This window comes from Phyllopteryx taeniolatus, chromosome 21 (genome assembly GCF_024500385.1).
Source record: "Phyllopteryx taeniolatus isolate TA_2022b chromosome 21, UOR_Ptae_1.2, whole genome shotgun sequence".
Lineage (NCBI taxonomy): Eukaryota > Metazoa > Chordata > Actinopteri > Syngnathiformes > Syngnathidae > Phyllopteryx > Phyllopteryx taeniolatus.
The window spans coordinates 14309003-14328706 of NC_084522.1; the positions used below are offsets into that span (position 1 = coordinate 14309003).

Below are 19704 nucleotides of genomic sequence, written 5' to 3' on the forward strand. Positions count from 1 at the left end.
CCACTTGACATCTATCTTTGTTGTTGCCTGCCCTTGTCTCCCCATCCCCCTTCCCTAGGATGACCTCTTGCCACAGCACTAGCTTCTTGTCCCCAATCTGACCCTATGTGTTGAAGGCTTTGCATCTACGCATTCCCCTGCCTTTGTCCCTTTACTCTGCCCAGTTGAAGTTGCGTTTGACAGTAAATACGAATTCTGTTAAATTTCTCCCAAGAAAACAGTGATTTTATTATATCACTTGAAAACAATGACAAATAGTTATTTCTATACCTTCATTTTGTATCAAATTGTTCAAAGGCAATTTATTATATATATTTTTTTTTTGTTGAAGGGTCCACCAAAGATGGATTGTCTGTCTGACACAAAGTCAGACACTAAAGCAACTACCACCACATCTGAACGGCCCCTGAATCTTCATCGCCCTTTCCCAGACAGCAAACTTCACCTTTCTGGGAAGAAAACACCAACTCTTCAACACAACCCTCGGTCATCTGCACCCTCTTCACCAATACCTGCATCTAAAGAACCTAGCTGTGAAGGTGTTAAACCACCGCAATACACTTACAGCAATGAAAGTCAAAGAGATAAAGACAAGGGATTTCAAAGCTGGGGAGCACCTACAGTCACTGAAAAATTAGCTCAACTCATAGCCACTTGTCCGCCGTCAAAGACCCCAAAGCCTGTCAAACCTGTTAAGACTGACCCTGCTACTTCCCAATCAAGCTCAGGTTTTATGACCCCCACAGCAAAGCAGCGAGACAGGGCTATGGCCAATAGGAACACCTATTCAAGAATGGTTCACCTTTCTCCCCCCCTACCAGTGTCACGACCTCCTGGTCGGCCCTACGGTTCTAGAAACAAAGATGTTGCTATGGAAAACTCACCTACCCTGACACCAACAAGGAAGGAGGACACAGATGGAACTGGGAAACCTAGTAGCAGCAGTATTAACATGAGCAGTGGTAAGAGCAGTAGTCGCAGCAGCAGTCCAGCACTCATATACGGCAATAACAGACTGCCTTCCTTGTCAAAGGACAGTAACAATGACAACATTAATAGTAGCGTTCCCAAACTACAATCTCGTCCTATTCACTTCTCATCCCACACCACAGCTTTGTCCTCGTGTCCTGTTTCATCCTCCCCTACCACCACAGCTGAGCAAAAGACTTTGAGTCACATAAGCTCCCCTGTTGACTCACAAGCAGACCATGCACGAGAGACTTCTGTTGCTGCGGAGGAAGGCATTGCAAGTCTGAGAGAACAGGGCAGCCCCAGAGATTCGAACAATTGCTGTCCTTCAACAGGAACAGCAAAGCCAGAAGGGAAAGACAAAGGTCAGTCATTGCGAGTTGAGAGTGACAAGAGCTCAAGTCCATGTAACCATAGTCCCAATCGGGATAGTAGTCGTGTTGGTCGGACCAGCAACCCTGCAGAACCTGTAATGCCAAGGGCATCTTCTTCACCCGAGCCAGAAGGTGAAGACAGCCCGCAAACTCCTCTACGAGATGATTCTCCAGATTCATCCATAGATTCTGCAACAGAGCAGGACAGTAAACCCCTTAAAAAACGAAGAGGAAGGAAGCCACGCTGGGGCCGTGCAATGAGCAAGGTACATAGTCAAAGATCAGGCCTCGACAGTCCCTTTGACCAGAGCAAAACCACCATGCCTTTATCTTCAAGCCTGGAAACGTCAACTCCAGTTAAGAGACCTGTGGGGAGACCACCTAACCCAAATAAAATGAAACCAAATACTCTGCCACAAAGTTCAATGTCACGTCTCTTCACATCGTCACCCCAGTCCAAAAAAAGGGGAAGGCCAAAGTCAAAGATGCCAAGGCTTGACGCCCCAGCCCGTGGGCGCCCTCATAATAAATTGACCACATCTAAAGTTTACTCAACTTTTTTGAAGTCCAAAGAAGAGCAAGACCCTCCTGTGCTTCATCCAGAGGTTGACCTAAGACCCCCTAAACCTATCCCTCGAAAACGTGGACGCCCCAAGCGCCTCCCACCTACCTTACCCGAAGAGAGTCAGCCTCCCACATTGGCTCCAGAGGCAGGGGACGTTGGGGACAAACGGTATCACAGCAAAGGAAATGGTCAGCTTATTATGAAAACAATCATAGGCAAGATCAACAAGATGAAAAGTGTGAAACGTAAGCGTATTCTCAGTCAATTCCTGTTAGGACCAAGAAAAGAAGACCCACCTAAAGTATCTCCAAGTGCTGTGGTTGGATCTGCAGAAGCTGCAACTCAATCTTTGTCCTCCTTGGCTGCTTCTCTTGGGGGAAAACTTGGACCACAAATAAATGTTAGCAAAAAAGGCACAATATATATGGGTAAGAGGCGAGGGCGTAAACCAAAAACAGTTAGTGCCACAGCTACAACAGGACCACCAGAACCCTTCTTGTCCCCCAGCACCACTTCTCTACATCACCATCAATCTCAGCAACAGCATCACCTTTCCTCTTCAGACATATTTCCTTCACCTTCTCTCTCACAGTCCAGTGGAGGCCATAGTCCCATCAGTGATGCAAGCTTTGTTGAGCCAGGTTCAGTGCACTTTTCTGGTCACTCTCACTATTCAAACCATAGTCATAGCACATTTGCTTTCCCTCCCCCGACCTTTTCAGCTCCAAATCTTCGCAGTCCAGTCCTTGGCTCCTCTTTAACTATGGCCACAGCAACTTCTCAGAAAAAGTCCTCTTTCCGTGGATACCACCATCACCACTATCGGCAGCACTACCACTATCGAAAGCTTTCCCCTCCTCGGCCACTCCATCCTACCTCTCCTGCCCCCCTTAGTGAGCTGAAAGAAGCCACTCCATCCCCAGTAAGTGAGTCTCACAGTGAGGAGACAGTCCCCAGTGACAGTGGTATAGGAACAGACAACAACAGCACCTCTGATCGTGGGGAAAAAGCAGGAGCAGGGGCCTTGGGTGGAATCGGCATGCCAGCTGCGATAGGTAGTGGATTATTAATGCCTGGTGTTATTGGTTCCGCTATGGGTCCAGGAATGGGACTTAACGCTAGAGGCAGGCGGCGCCACTCCACTGTACTTGTGGAACATCCTTCACCTTCTCCCTCTCCACATTTGGCAAGGTTATCACCTGATACACGGAGACCTCACCCAGTAGCTGCTTCTACCTCCATAATGGGTCATAAGGAAAAACATAAACATAAGTGTAAACGCCGTAGCCATGGATGCCCAGGCTATGAAAAGCTTAAGAGACAGAAAAGAAAACGCAAGAAGAAATACCTACAACTCCGTTCTAGGCGGATCGACCCCAACTTTCTTGCTGAACTGGATGAGATTGTCATAAGGATGAGTGAAATCCGCATCGCACATCGTACCACAGGGCATCGTCTTGGTGGTGGCGTAGGAATAACAGCAGGAGCAAATAGAATGCCAGGAGTGGGCAACCGTGCCAGTGGCATAGGTGGTACCAGTGGCCCTCCACCTCATCATTACATTCACAGAGATCTCTTGCCCACAATCTTCAGGGTTAATTTCGGCAGCTTCTATTCGCATCCTGCATATTCTTGTGATCCATTGCACTATGTTCGTAAACCAGACATGAAAAAGAAAAGGGGGCGGCCTCCGAAACTCAGAGAGTCTATGTCGGAGGTTCCTTTTGTACCAGGGCTTGGATTCCCACTGTCCAGCGGGGGCTTCTACCATCCCTCCTACAGTGTTCCTTATTCCTCTGGACCCCTCGGTTTGGGCTACTATAGGGGCTATCCTCCAGCTAGTGCTCTGTATCCTCACCCACACCACCAGTCACCCCACACAGCCTCATCTCACCACTCTCATCATTCATCAACTTTCCCCCCTCCTCCCCCAACATCTTACATGCATCATCATCACCCTTCGCATCTCCTGTTGAACCCTTCGAAATTCCACAAAAAAAAACACAAGCTGCTTAGGCAGGATTACCTAGGAGGACGTTCCCCTGTCCTTTACCCACCCATGTCCTCTGAGCTGTCTTTCAACTGGCACCACAGGCACAAACATAGACACAAACACAGAGAGCGATGTTCTGACGAGGGCAGAGAAGAAGAAGAAGAAACAATTGGTGCATCTTTAAATCGCGGTGGGGCAGGGTTGTCTGACAGTGGAACATCAGGGAAAGGAGAGAGAGTAGGTAGCTTGGGAATGGCAGAATCTTTGCAACGATGCAGCTTTGGACGGAGCACTTCCAGCAACAATCCTAGCAAGCAAGCAGGTGTCACTTTAGCCAATTCACCTTCTTCTTCGTCATCGTCTTCTGCAGATAGGTACAAACGCAAAGAAAGCTCAATATCCTGTCTAGGACCCTCCAGACTAGCTCTGGGGAGCAGCTCCAAAAGCCAGCACCCAGCAGAGTCCTGGTTCAGAATGGGCACCTCTGAGACAGACTACTCTAAGCTTTCACGTCGTCATGTATTGCCCAGTCAGGGGCCCTTCTCAGATGGACGGCCGGAAGAACTACCTGGTTGCTCTGAAAGTGAGGACGAGGGTCCTCTCACACCCACAAACGATGTTGAGCCAAGAGGCCATGATTCTCCAAATCTTACAAATCTCTTTGCCTCTGCTCTCACTCGCACTAACTTGCGGGGATGCAGGAACAGAAAGAAGGAGACGGCGCCAGAAAACACCAGCTTCTCCCATATGGACCGAACATTAAGGAAAGACCGCTCAGTATCATCAGAGAGAAGAGAATTAGGTGAGTCAAATTTGCCTCAGACAATGTGTAAATAAAAATATTACAATAATAATATTAATACATAAAAATCCCAACATGAAGAAAATTATTCGAAGAAAAAGGTAATTTAATTTCCAGACCTGTGACTTTTACAAACATTAATTTTATTGTTAAAACAATTAATTGGTTCGGTCTGAAGATGTTTAAAAAACTAGTCTCTACACAATGAATGGGGTGGCAAGCTTGAGCTCTTTTTTTAATATGGTTTTTATCTCGTTTTGGAAAAGAGCCTTTCATTTCTCTACCCACATTCATTCAGAGCATGAACTAAAATCACAAGCCACTTCCACGCCACATTCCTGTTAAATTGGCGCATCATAGGTGTTAAAAAGTAGATCTGAAATTTATTCCAATGAGCCTTTCAGACAATTGGCACAAGTGGAATATTGCTGCGTCCGAAGAGTGCTTTGTGGCCGATGCGGGTTGCCTCATTAGGATACAGTATTTTAATGCGTGGTGTCGTCAGCACGATCGCGGCTGGTGGCATTTTGTTTCTGATATTACGTCGGATGCTGGCACCTTTCACTTTTTACGTCCGTGAAAATGCCATGAAAATTATGACTTATATTGCCAGTTTAAAATTGGTTGTACTGTACATTACTTCTTTTGACATCATCTCAACAAAGGAATCTGGGACCCAAATTCCCTTTGACATTGTTAAATGTTAATTAGCCCAAAATAACTCTCATGCCAGCATTAGGATATTGCAGCTGGTGAGCTTTATTGTAGGTTATCGCACTATCGTGTATAACTAGCAACTGCAATCAATTACACTGATATAAGGATTATGTTTCAGTCCTTGTTATAATGCAACACAAGGTATTTACACTGTCTCTCTTGATTTTTAACTGAATCACAGAATTGGCTGGAAAAAATGTACCACTGATAAAATCTGAATTTTATTTGCCAAATGTGATAAAGATTATAATAACAAAAAAACAAAGATTAGTGTTTTGAATGGATACCTTGAATGATCATGAAAAACGGCAGAGGCTTCAGTTAAACAAAGCCAGCAGATCAACTGCAGTGAAGTCATTGAATAAGTGAAATACAGTGAAAGCTCTTGCTTTAACAGCATTAACACAAAGATCTACTTTGATTAGGAAAGGTAGAGTAGAGAACCATGTGGTGGAAGCTGAGAAAGGAAGAGTGTTGTGCGGCTTTTCGGGAAGAGGTGAAACAGGCTCTCGGTGGACAGGAGGAGCTTCCAGAAGACTGTACCATCACAGCCAAGGTGATTAGAGAGACCGGCAGGAGAGTACTTGGTGTATCTTCTGGCAGGAAAGGAGAGAAAGAGACTTGTTGGTGAAACCTCACAGTACAGGAAATCATACAAGGAAAGAGGTTAGCAAAGAAGTGGGACACTGAGAGGACTGAGGGGAGGCGAAAGAAATACATTGAGATGCGACGTAGGGCAAAGGTTAGCGGTGCCAAAGGCCAAACAAAGAGGCATATGATGACATGTATGCCAGGTTGGACACTAAAGAAGGAGAAAAGAATCTATACAGGTTGGCCAGACAAAGGGATAGAGATGAGAAGGATGTGCAGCAGGGTGATTAAGGATAGAGATGGAAATGTGTTGACTGGTGCCAATAGTGTGCTGGACAGATGGAAAGAATACTTTGAGGACTTGATGAATGAGGAAAATAAGACAGAAGGGAGAGTAGAAGAGGCAAGTGTGGTGGACCAGGAAGTGACAATGATTAGTAAGGGGGAAGTTAGAAAGGCATTCAAGAGGATGAAAAATGGAAAGGCAGTTTGTCCTGATGGCATTCCTGTGGAGGTATGGAAGCATCGAGGAGAGGTGGCTGTGGAGTTTTTGACCAGTTGGTGTTAGAGAGGAAGATGTAGAGATAGGCTTACAGGGAAAAGGATGACACGCTGTGGCGCCCCCTAACGAGTATATGACAATTGACAATTGCACAATGTTTTTGTGGTTCAGTTAAAAAACAAAATCTATAGTCCAGTATACTGTATTTGGAGCCTCAAAACCTGATACAGGGTAGCGTTTTTTCCGTTGCAGCGCGTCAGTAGACTCGATGCTCAATTGTGGTGTGCAGCGAGAGTCACCAACTGTACTTTTTTCACGATGGTCCACTTCAGCCACGTTCAGCTATATTGCTCGGTGTGCGACAGTCTAAGCAGAATTTCTGGCCTCATAAAAAGTTGTTCCTGGAGAGAAGTGTCTTTGAAAGACTGTAACATAATCTTTGCACACACTGCCTGACATTTGGTAGCTCTTTAGTAGTGGTTATGGGTTTGGCAAAAATACAAAAAGACTGCACTGAAAATGTGGATGTAGCATTTCTGCCAAGAAAAATCTTACTGAAGGGGTGGAGTACTTTCTTTACAAGCTATTCTTAGCTGACATGGATTTCAAATGACCATAATATGAGACCTGGTCCAATTGTTTAGTGTACCCATCATCACAGTTTAGCTATTGTTGTTGTTTTGATGAGGACGGCCTCGGTAATGGGGTGGCCTCATGATGCATGCGCTATATATTTTTATTTGAGTGTTGTGTGTGTGTGTGTGTGCGGTTGGTTGCATGTGTGTGTTTGTATCATTGAGATGTGGAATTAAGGCCTCTCTTGAGGCAAAATGGTACTGTTGTAACTTCAAACCAAGACAGGGTAATCCTGGATTAGGACTCAGGATTTGGCGCGCTATTGGGTTGTCTTTGAGTTTACCGTCTAAATCAGATATTGGAAACAATTGAGTTTTGACTGTTGGCTCTCACATCTCTTTGCTGATTGTATGAAGAAACTATTTAGGTCAGGTCTCCTCAGTAGGAAATGGGTTACAAGACAAGCCTGAATAAGAGATGAATTGAAAGAGGCTGAAATAACCAGATGAGGACAAAAAAAAAAAACGGCAGTGGACACAACTCCAGAAACAAAAGCATCACAAAAAACAAAGTGATGTAAAATACATGCAGAGATAATGTTTTGATGCAAGATAGTTTTAGAACAGTTTGATGTCCGGAAATTGTTTTGCCCGAATTTTTTTGCCAAACACAAAATTAAACGGGCTTTGAAGGTTCCATTGTATTACTTTCCAAGACTCAACATGCCTTCACATATGTAGTTTTTAGTGATAGAAATTTAAATCCAACTGTTATGTCTGTTGCTAAACCAGCTCTAAACAAACAGAATGATGTTTTCAGGAAATATATTTCAGGACATGCTATATGGTATGACTAACATTCTTCAGCCTGTCACACAGCCTAAGGGTCTTTGTTAAATTAATGGAAACTGAAGAAGATTGGTGTTTGGCTGACCATGTGACTGGATGACCAGCTATAGCAGATGTCCTCAAATGATGTAGTGATACACACAGTCTGGCTTACATACATTCAGGGAAGTGTAGGCTGATTTAAAGAATCTTAAATCGTCTTAATTCTGGAATACCCCGTTTCCACCAACCTTGGGTTTTGTCAGGAATTTTGTAACATGCTTACATACCAATTGTCTTTGCCATATTTTTGGTGTACGAGCTAAAGTGGTACAGTTTGGTTGGTTGCTTTTTAGCTGACTGATGGGACACTCTTCTTTCTTGTAAAACTTCTAAGAATCATCTAATGATACTTAAATTTATTTTGAATTTTCTTAAAAAAGGGCCTGCAAGCATCCAGACAAGAGGTGGTGTACTCTCGACCTCAGAAGGGCCTGAAGGATCCCTGCACCACCGACAACAGCTCCATCACCAGTCTACTGTGTTTTACTCCCACGGCTCAGCGTCCTCTTCCCACCTGTCCCCCTCCCAGGACTGTTGCCTCGATGCCTCCCTGCCCCATCAGTCTCATCGGGTGCAGCAATCCAAGCACAGCCTCCACCATGTCAACAAAATCTTGCGTGCTAAGAAGCTGCAGAGGCAAGCCCGTACAGGAAACAACATGGTGAAAAAGAGGGGCCCTGGGCGTCCCAGGAAGCACCCATTACCTTCACCACCACCGTCCCCACCTCCTGCTGTTGAATTCAGTCAAAACCGGCACAGAGTGGGAGACCGGCCAGCGGGGGACAGGATGTGGGATGGGGATACTGTAAAAGATACCATTGAGGCAGTTGTCAAAGACCAGCGTAGCAAAGGCCAAAAAAGGAAACACTGGGAGAGAGATGAAGGCGAGGATGAAGGGGAGGTAGAAGACACTGTGGAGCAATTGGCAGACAGAGAAGAGAATGTGGGCAACCTGGTGGCAAGGTCCAGACCGGGATCTGGAAGGTGCTGGCTTGCCCAGGATGAGAAAAGTCACTTTCAGGGGTAATTAGACTTCACTGAAATCTACCATAAGTGGATATGAAATGTCAGCAATCTGGTCAAATGCCATGTTTTTGTGATCTTAAAAACAATGAGAGCAAGATAAATCATTTTGAAACGTTTTCCTCCATTCATGTGACCCATAACCGCTACTCTCATTTGAGAAAAAAGTGACATTTTAGGGGAAAGAAAAATAAATGTAGATAATGTGGTTGCACAAGTAAAATGGTGGTCAAATTTAAACAATCACATTCAAATTGGGAGTGAACCTACACCATTTAAATGCCTATGAATAACCCAAAATAAAGTACAGATGTTCTAGTAGGCTTTTTCTGACATTTTGTTTTAGTCACATCTTACAACGCAAGTCATGGTTCGTAGAGAGCATCCACAGTGTCAGAGGGATCTCATTCTTCAAATGTATCAGTGAGTAGATTGGTCCAAGTCATTAAGTATACCATGGAACACAGTGAAGCCAGTTATCAGTAAGTGGAGAAAATATGGCACAACAGTGATATTACCAAGAACTGGGCATCCCTCCAAAATTGATTCAACGACGAGAAGAAAACTGGTCAGTAAGGCTTCTAAGGGGCCGAGAGCAATATTGAAGGAGCTGCAGGAATTTCTATTCAGTATATGTGACTGGAATCTCCCCTCTTCTACATATGTCTGGGCAATGGGTAGAAAAACTGACTTATCTTATGAAGGAATACAGCCAAGTCTGGCCACATTTTCCAAAAAAACTTGAAATCTCCCAAACACATGGGAAAATGTGTTATGGTCCCATGAAACCATGATTGATCTTTTTGGCCATAATTCCCAAAAATATGTTTGGCACAACCGCAACACTGTTCATCCCCAAAAAAGCCCCAGAACTACAGTCAAGCTTTGAGGCATTGTGGAACTATTTTTCTCCAGCTGGAAATGGGGCTTTAGTCGAGGTGGAGGCAATTATGAACAGTTCCAAATACTAGTCAGTGTTAGTACAAAAACTTCAGGTTTCTGCTAGAAAGCAAAGCAATGTCAAGAAAAGCCTACGAGATCATCTGAACCTTTTGAGGAGTTAATCTAAGGCAAAGTCAATGGTGGGAGGTGTGTGCTAACTCCAATTTAAAATGAGTTTACTTTTTACTTTCCCTCTCAAAAAGATTTTTTTTTCAATTGAATTGTACAGGTTATTGGTCACATCAATGGTGGGAAAAGTTTTGAAATTATTTATCTTGGTCTCATTTTTATACATCACAAAAACCTGGCATTTAAATAGAGACGTATAAAGTTTTTATATCCACTGTATACTATATATCCAAGTGTCAAAGAATGTCGTGCACCGGTATATAGGAACAGGTATTTTATCACTAATCAACTAAATTATGTTTGTTTTAGCTCTCTGGAGAGTAATCCAGATGGACACCGTTCCCCACAAGCCCAAGACACTGTCTCCAGGGAACAAACATCAACCATCCCCTTAACCAGCCAACGGGAGAAGAGACCGGCCAGGCCTCCAAAGAAGAAGTTCCAGAAGGCTGGACTTTACTCTGATGTGTTCAAGACTGAGGAGTAAGACATCATTCAAAATATTTTTTCAGATCGAGGTCACTGCTTGTGAAAGGGCTTTACATTTAACATCATATACTGTACATTTTTTTTATGCTGTTGCTTGTAGTCCCCGGAGTCAGCTTCTGCAGCTAAAGAAAGAAAAACTGGAGTACATACCTGGGGAACATGATTATGGATTGTTTCCAGCACCCATACATGTTGGTGAGACACTAAGCTATTTATATTTTCTTATGTCAGGCAGAAGGCTTGATAAATTCGTCTAATTTTAGCTTGATTGTCAGTCACGTTTTTACGACTGTGCTTGTCCCCTTTTCTATGGGAATGAGCAAGGAAGTTGGAACTTAACTTTGCTATGAACACCATAGACCACACACACTAGCACAGGCAAAAATGCACTTTAATGGTAAAAAAGGATCAGTTGACTAATGATTTTTCACTTCACTAAGCCAGCTAACAAAGCGGTGTATAGTTCTTATCATCGTACTCATTCATACATGGTTGGCTGTAAACATAAAGCATGCGCATAGTGAGTCCCTTAACATTACAGTATTAGTTATTACCCAGAATTCGCTGCCTTGTTTGGTAAAGGTATAGGTTACACAAGTAACAGTGTGCCTCTATAATCTGTTTTCTTGCACATTTATAGGGCCTTAGATTGCCTCCAATAACAGATCATCAACACAATGTTTAGTTTTATTTCTCAAGGCCTTGTTTTGCTTTGTCTGTTATTTCAGGGAAGTACCTAAGACAGAAGCGCATTGATTTCCAATTGCCCTATGACATCCTGTGGCTGTGGAAACACGATCAGGTGATCAATCATGATAAGAATCATATATCTGATTTCAGGTTTCCTGTTAGTTTTTCATTAGCTATATCCCCTTCAAAACTGGCATAATTGCTTGTTTTTCTTATGAAGATGCTCTTCATCATGTTTTTGTTTCAGTTATACAAAAGGCCTGATGTCCCTCTTTACAAAAAGATCAGATCAAGTAGGTGTCTAATATTGCTTTTTCTCACATTTCAATCATAATGTTATTTTAACATTTACTTCCAGCTTCTAACAACTTTCTAATAATGCTAGAAATTACAATACAGTCGGAGGAAAAAGTATGTGAAACCCATTGGAATTTCTTAAATTTATGCATTAATTGGTCATAAAATGTAGTCTGATCATTGTCTACTGTCAATCACAAGAATAAACAGTCTGCTGAAACTAATACCACACAAACAATTATGTTTTCATATTTTTATAGACCATAACAATGTAAACATTCACAGAACAGGGAGGAAAAAGTAAGTGAACCCTTTGATTTAACACAACGATCAGGATGAATTTTGTACCATTCCTCTATACAAAACTGTTTCAGTTCAGCAAAATTCCTGAGATGTCTGATGTGAATAGCTCTCTTGAGGTTATGCATGTCATATCATCTCAATCAGGTTGCGGTCAGGACTTTGACTGGGCCACTCCAGAAAACATATTTTCATCTTCTGAAGCCATCCTGTTGTTGATTTTCTTCTGTGTTGTGGATCATTGTCCTGTTGCAACACCCATCCTCTTTTGAGATTCAGCTGTTGGACAGATGGCCTCAAGTTCTTCTGCAAAATTTGGGATAAACTGATAATATAATATCAAGCTGTCCAGGTCGCAAAGCACACCCATACCATCAGGTAGAAAAGCACCACACCATGATGCTCCCTCCACCATGCTTCACAGTTGGGATAAGGTTTTGATGTTGATGTGCTCTGCCATTTTTGTTCCACACATGGCGTCGTGTGTTCCTTCCAAACAATTCAACTTTGGTTTCGTCTGTCCACAGAATATTTTCCAGTAGTGCTATGGAAAATCAAAGTGCTCTTTAGCAAACTTCAAATGTGAAGGAATGTTTTTTTTAGACACCAACAGCCTCCTTGGTGTTCTCCCATAAATCCCATACGTGTTTAATGTTTTAAGAATGGTAGATTTGTCAACAGAGATGTTGGCATATGCCAGTGATTTCTGTAAATCTTCAGATGACACTCTAGCAGGGGTGTCAAACTAATTTTTGTCGCGGGCCACATTGTAGATACGGTTTTCCTCAGAGGGCCATTATGATTGTAAAACCATATCAATGTTTAATCGCCTCATCATATTATGACACATAGACAACAGATTGATGGATAACTAGTTTTGAAATTAGAAGTCTATTCAGAACTCTTCAGAAAAGTAAATCCCAACTTTAAACACTAGTATTTAGCTAACCAATTACAATATCTCACCAAAGGCATTCCCAGGCCAGCCGAAGGATGTAGTCTTTCCAGCGTGTCCTGGGGTCCCCGGGGTCTCCTCCCGGTGGGACGTGCCCGGAACTCCTCACCAGGGAGGCGTCCGGGAGGCATCCGAATCAGATGCCCCAGCCTCCTCATCTGGCTCCTCTCGATGGGGAGGAGCAACGGCTCTACTCTGAGATCCTCCCGGATGACCGAGCTTCTCACCCTATCTCTAAGGGAGAGCATGGACACCCTGCGGAGGAAACTCATTTCAGCCACTTGTATCCGGGATCTTGATCTTTCGGTCACGACCCACAACTCGTAACCATAGGTGAGGGTAGGAACGTAGATCAACCGGTAAATCGAGAGCTTCGCCTTTCAGCTTAGCTCCTTCTTTACCACAACGGTTCGATACAAAGTCCGAATCACTGCAGACGCTGCACCGATCCGCCTGTCGATCTCCCGTTCCATTCTTCCCTCACTCGTAAACAATACCCCAAGATACTTGAACTCCTCCACTTGGGGCAGGATCTCATCCCCGACCTGGAGAGGGCACGCCACCCTTTTCCGACTGAGGACCATTGTCTCAGATTTGGAGCTGCTGATTCTCATCCCAGCCGCTTCACACTCACAGAGTTGGAGGTCACAGCTTGATGAAGCAAAATCTGCAAAAAGCAGAGATGCAATACTGAGGCCACCAAACCGGACCCCTCTACGCCTTGGCTGCGCCTAGAAATTCTGTCCATAAAAGTTACGAACAGAATCGGTGACAAAGGGCAGCCTTTGTCACGAGTCCGACTTACTGCCGGATATGCGGACCAAACTCTGACTCCGGTCGTACATGGACCGAACAGCCCGTATCAGGGGGTTCGGTACCCCATACTCCTGAAGCACCCCCCAGAGGACCCCCCGAGGGACACGATCGAACGGCGTCTCCAAGTCCACAAAACACATGTAGACTGGTTGGGCGAACTCCCATGCACCCTTGAGGACCCTGCCGGTAAAACGGTATCAATTCACGTGCATGTATCGGCAGACACAAACCTCAGGGACTCTTTCACTGGGTGTAGGATCACTCACTTACTGCGACAAATAACTCATGAATATGCAAATCGCTTGAGTATCCCCTCACTTATACTCTCGTCCTCTAGACTTTTATAATTCACATAATTAATGCCACCACACTTCAGTTGTACAGTCGGGTTCACGACCCTTGTCCTGCATGCTTCTTCTCCTGTCCTTGTCTTATTCTATCTTGTCCTGTCCTTCCCTCACAGGGTGTAGCACTACAGCCCCATGCAACACTCATATTTAATGTTTCATCGTTGTAGATAATGTAATGATTTACTTCTCTCATCCTGTTTACAATTAGTGCTTTGTCTTATGTCTTTGTTTCTCTCTCCCTTCTAGAAACTTTGTTCTGTTCGACTGATCAAGTCTGATTCTCAATAAACCTCAATTATAATACCACAGCGGAAGCTTAAAAACTCCACTGTGACACAGTAAACCTGTTCCTGCATAAAAGGGATACAGATTTTCCATTCTGCTTGACTTAACAGCCGAACGGGACCAAAAAAAAAAAAGAAATTAGAAGTCAAGGATAATGGTTTGTTTAAGTATTCTTCAAGTAACTGTAAAAGGGGTTTGGAGGCAAAACATGCTTGCAATAGTTCATTACTATTTATTACCTATGAATATTATCCAAAAAGTTGGAACAGATTTTAGCAAGAATCATGGAAGTTGACACACAGGATTTGCTTTCGCGGCCCACATAAAATGATGTGGTGGGCCGGATCTGGCCCCTGGGCCTTGAGTTTGACACGTGTGCTCTTGGGCATTGGTTCTGAACTGTTTTCACCCTGGGACCCCCATTTTCCTATTTCCCTAAGTCATGGCCCAGTTTTATAGAAGTTAACAATAAAGAAAATGTATTCTTCTGAAAACAATCATATTTCGAAACATAACTACACTATGCTTACATGTTCAAAGTGCCTTTTAGAGCACCTTATTAAGAAACTGAAGCTAAACATGACAGGTGCACGTATAAATAAATAGTGTAAAATTAAATATCACATTTGCACAAAATACGGCCACAAAATTTCACTTATATCTTTGCACTTATCTCTTCTTTTTAGGAAAGTCGTTGACCTAATATGTCCCATGTATGAATATGTTTCTTCACCTTTTAAAATAATATTATTTTCTAAATAAAAGGCATATCCAACTTGGGATGCATGTTTCAGTATTTCACTGTACACAGGGTGCTCAGTTTACAGTGGCGTTCCGTTCCTACAAATTTGTACATAAGTGGGAACCCGTTAAATCAATAACCTACACTAACACAAAAGTAAAGTCATAATTATACAGTATTTGTAAGAAAGACCATGAATATAAAACAATGACATAAAGACATTAAGTTGCATGTCGGCATTTTAATAAACCATGGACTCCCTGTAATTTTTTACTACCTGTCTGAAACATCATAATAATCTGCGCCCCACTTTTTGGTCCTGACTCCCGACTCACCAGTTGAGAATGAGTGCTCGAGGGTTCTTTTTTTTTATTATTATTTTTTTTTTTAACCATTGAACGTTCTGCACTGTGCTCTTGCAGTCATCTTTACTGGGTAGCCACTCCTTGGAAGAGAGGCAACAGTGCCTAACTTTCTCCATTTACAGACAGTAAATCCTCCCTATCCTGTAAATATTTACATTATTTTCAATGAGAATATGAAAACATACTTGTTTGTGTGGTATTAGTTTAAGCAGGCCGAATGCCAGAAGTTCACTTACTTTGTCCTCCCTATCCTGTAAACGTTTGTTATTTTCAATAAGAATATGAAAACGTAATTGTTTGTGTGGTATTAGTTTAAGCAGGCTAGCACAGTGGACGACTGGTTAGCACATCTGCCTCACAGTTCTGGGGACCGGGGTTCAAATCCCAGCCCCGCCTGTGTGGAGTTTGCATGCTCTCCCTGTGCCTGGGTGGGTTTTCTCCAGGCGCTCCGGTTTCCTCCCACATCCCAAAAACATGCGTGGTATGTTGATTGAAGACTCTAAATTGCCTGTAGGTTTGAACGTGAGTGCGAATGGTTGTTTGTTTCTACGTGCCCTGCGATTGGCTGGCAACCGGTTCAGGGTGTACCCCGCCTCCTGCCTGAAGTTAGTTGGGATAGGCTGCAGCAGCCCGCGACCCTCGTGAGGATAAGCGGTAAAGAAAGTGGGATGGATGGATAGTTTAAGCAGACTGTTTATTCTTGCGATTTCGATGAAGATCAGAGTCAGACCACATTTTATGACCAATATATGCCGAAATTTAAGAAATTCCAAAGAGTTCACATACTTTTTCCTCCTACTGTAGTTTCTTCTTTGTTTTCACTATAAATGTGACTTAAATGAAATACATTGATTTCATTAACAATAATATTGATTCAATTGATTCTATTTGATGTTGCCTTGCTTGACAACCCCTCTTTACTGTAAATGTAAAATTACGCTATCTGGTTTGTGTCACAGATGTGTATGTTGACGTAAAGCCATTCTCCGGTTATGAAACAACTACATGCAACTGTAAAACTCCTGAGAATCGCTCTGAAAAAGGTTGTCTGGATGACTGCCTCAACAGGTAAAGTTACATTTTGACAGTGCAGCCTATAATGTCTCAGAATCAGGTTTTAATTGAAGCCTCTGTCATGATATAAATAGGCAATGATGATGATAAAGATCTGTTTGCAAAATGTCCGATTTCTCCAGGATGAGCTTTGCTGAGTGTTCTCCCAGCACTTGTCCATCTCATGAGCATTGCGACAACCAGCATATCCAGAGGCACGAATGGGTGCAGTGTCTGGAGAGATTCCGTGCTGAGGGCAAGGGCTGGGGCATCCGCACCAAGGAGAGTCTCCGCTCTGGGCAGTTCATTATTGAGTACCTGGGAGAAGTGGTCAGTGAACATGAGTTCAGGTGAGATGCTCTTGGCCATGTTGTGGAAAAGAACATTTTTGATGGTAGCCAAGTGTAAATGAACTCCTGCATGTTCATCTATTTTTCTTTCTACGTCATAATGTTTCAGGAGTCGTATGATGCAGCAGTACTTTGCTCACAGTGGCCATTACTGTTTGAACCTGGATAGTGGCATGGTGATTGACAGCTACAGAATGGGCAATGAGGCACGCTTCATAAACCACAGCTGTGAGCCCAACTGTGAAATGCAGAAGTGGTAGGTGTCATTTAGGGATGAAGCAGTTTACAGTTAAACCTAAGAAAATTTCAGGTGGCTAGTATTTGTGTCTGAAATGTTCATTATTGTCCCTATTGTCTGTTGTCGTACTAGAGCGGCTCCAACTACCGGAGACAAATTCCTTGTCCTGTTTTTTTGGACATACTTGGCAAATAAAGATGATTCTGATTCTGATACCATTTTTAGTAAGGGTGGGAATCTTTTGGCTGCCTACGATTTGACTTGGGATCTGCTGAGGGTGCTGGCAGCTACTGAAACTGGAGCTGGTCTTTTAACCTACCAATCCTCGCCTCCATAACAGAAAATTAGCTACACTTTATACAAGTATCATTATCGCAAAAGGAGATCGAGGAGTAACTCAACACCAAACAAGGGAGAGGGTGAGGACAAAGAAGCCTTACTAACCAATAAAGCTCATTTAAATATAAAGTAGTCAATCAATACAAAATTAGTGCTTAAGTGATATACTTTAACAGTAGTCTAGCTGGAATCCATGTAACTGCAGCGTAACCAACTGTAAACAGTAAATTAGCAATAATGAATAGGAAAAAGATTAAACAGTTATACAGTAAACACACATCGTGGTATCGTCCATAATATGAAAAAGGACTGGATACTTACATACAGTACATCACGTTTCACTTTACAAAAAAAAAAAAAAGATTTCTGCAGTTTATTTGAGAATATTTTATTTATTGGACAAATTACAGTTAACAGCATTTTTTGTTTCATTTGAAATTTCATTAAATCTGTTCCTGTTTACACAAAAGATAAGCAGTCTGTTTTGCATTTTCCTGGACCGAATGTGAACCAAACCATGTTAAAACCAAGGAATGTCCCGAACAGTGATTTTTGGCATAGGGTTGCACCCTTCATCTTGACATGCAAAATCTTGATTTTTTATTTTTTTTTTTTCATTTTTCCCAGCTACTTTTAAAATAATACATTATTTGAAAGAGTACAGGCTATAAGTTAAGAGCCTTTTAGTACAAAATCTTCATCAGTGGAGGCTTATAGACTTGTCGTTGTTGTCTGCAGTTATTTTGTCATATTTAATTTTAATGGACTGTAAATGATGGGGCGGGACGGTGGTAACTGGTTAGAACATCTGCCTCACAGTTCTGAGGTCCGGGGTTCAATCCCCGGCCCCGCCTGTGTGGAGTTTGCATGTTCTCCCTGTGCCTGCGTGGGTTTTCTTCGGGCACTCCGGTTTCCTCCCACATCCCAAAGACATGCGTGGTAGGTTAATTGACGACTCTCAAATGCCCGTAGGTGTGAATGTGAGTGCAAATGGTTGTTTGTTTATATGTGCCCTGCGATTGGCTGGCAACCAGTTCAAGGTGTACCCCGCCTCCTGCCCGATGATAGCTGGGATAGGCTCCAGCACTCACGCGACCCTTGTGAGGATAAGCGGTTCAGAAAATGGATGGATGTAAATGATGCCGTGATATAATTTTCCTTCGCGACAATTTTTATAAACTTGTTTAAGTCACTGCAGTCATTCTGGCTATGTGTCTCTTTTAAAGCTGAAGTCTATGTGTGTGGTTGTGGACAATTTACAACCTCAGAGAGAAATTGTACTCTCTTCTCCCACTTGGACAATCCTATAATCTAGGGCACTCGTGGTTGCATGTGGGTGTGCATATGTGTGTAATAAAGAGTATCCATCCATTTTCTGAGCCGCTTCTCCTCACTAGGGTCGCGGGCGCGCAGGAGCCTATCCCAGCTATCATCGGGCAGGAGGCGGGGTACACCCTGAATTGGTTTCCAGTCAGTCGCAGGGCACACATAAACAAACAACCATACGCACTCACATTCACACCTACGGGCAATTTAGAGTTGTCAATTAACCTAGCATGCATGTTTTTGGGATGTGTGAGAAAACCGTAGTGCCTGGAGAAAACCCACGCGGGCACGGGGAGAACATGCAAACTCCACAAAGGCGGGGCCGGGGATTGAACCCTGGTCTTGTGAGGCAGACGCTCTAACCATTCGGCCACCGTGCCGTGTAATAAAGAGTAGCTCGCCTAAAATAAAAACCTTGATGGCAGTGGAGGATTTTTAAGTTCCCAAGAGCCATCAATCTTGTCATAGACGCATAGACGCTTACATGCAGCTGGGCCTCAGTTACAACTGCGGTGTCCAGACATTTCCCTTTTATGCCCTATTGCTGAATTTCATTTTCATTCAATGCAGATGTTTTTGAAACTCAGAAAGAATCTGTTACATGGACACAATTCCACCTTTCCATCCATCCCGTGTAAATAAATATCTTAATATGAATATTTTTTCAGATGGTGGAGAACTATGACTCAGCACATGGTCACAGACAGCTTGCGTTAACTTCAAAGTGGCATATTTGCTGTAGCTAATTTCTAAAATGTCCTTGTGCTTTATGGTATGGTATAATTATATGGCTATTTATGAGGACGGTGCGCTCACTCAGTGCTTATGACTTGCAGGTCAGTCAATGGGGTGTACAGAATTGGTCTCTTTGCGCTCAAGGACATCAGCAGTGGTACTGAGCTCACCTATGATTACAACTTTCATTCCTTCAACACAGAGGAGCAGGTGACTGACAACTCATCATAAGTGACCCATTACCATGTTAATGTTTCAAGGACTGCTTTTCATTATGAATTTTTCTGTTTTACCATGACAC

General features: G+C 43.1%; 1 protein-coding gene across 4 annotated transcripts in view; it reads left to right on the forward strand.

Annotated features, from left to right (window-relative positions):
• Positions 1-19704, forward strand: part of ash1l (ash1 (absent, small, or homeotic)-like (Drosophila)) — a 49789-nt gene that overhangs the window by 15520 nt on the left and 14565 nt on the right. For 3 of the 4 annotated variants that reach the window (XM_061760474.1, XM_061760472.1, XM_061760473.1), the window contains exons 4-13: positions 332-4703; positions 8360-9002; positions 10383-10556; positions 10663-10757; positions 11291-11364; positions 11500-11545; positions 16322-16430; positions 16559-16765; positions 16875-17021; positions 19505-19613. In XM_061760474.1, the coding sequence (XP_061616458.1) occupies positions 332-4703; positions 8360-9002; positions 10383-10556; positions 10663-10757; positions 11291-11364; positions 11500-11545; positions 16322-16430; positions 16559-16765; positions 16875-17021; positions 19505-19613 (5976 nt within the window). Of the gene's footprint in view, positions 1-331; positions 4704-8359; positions 9003-10382; positions 10557-10662; positions 10758-11290; positions 11365-11499; positions 11546-16321; positions 16431-16558; positions 16766-16874; positions 17022-19504; positions 19614-19704 lie in introns of those variants that run through there. The other variant, XM_061760475.1, reaches the window with a different exon arrangement.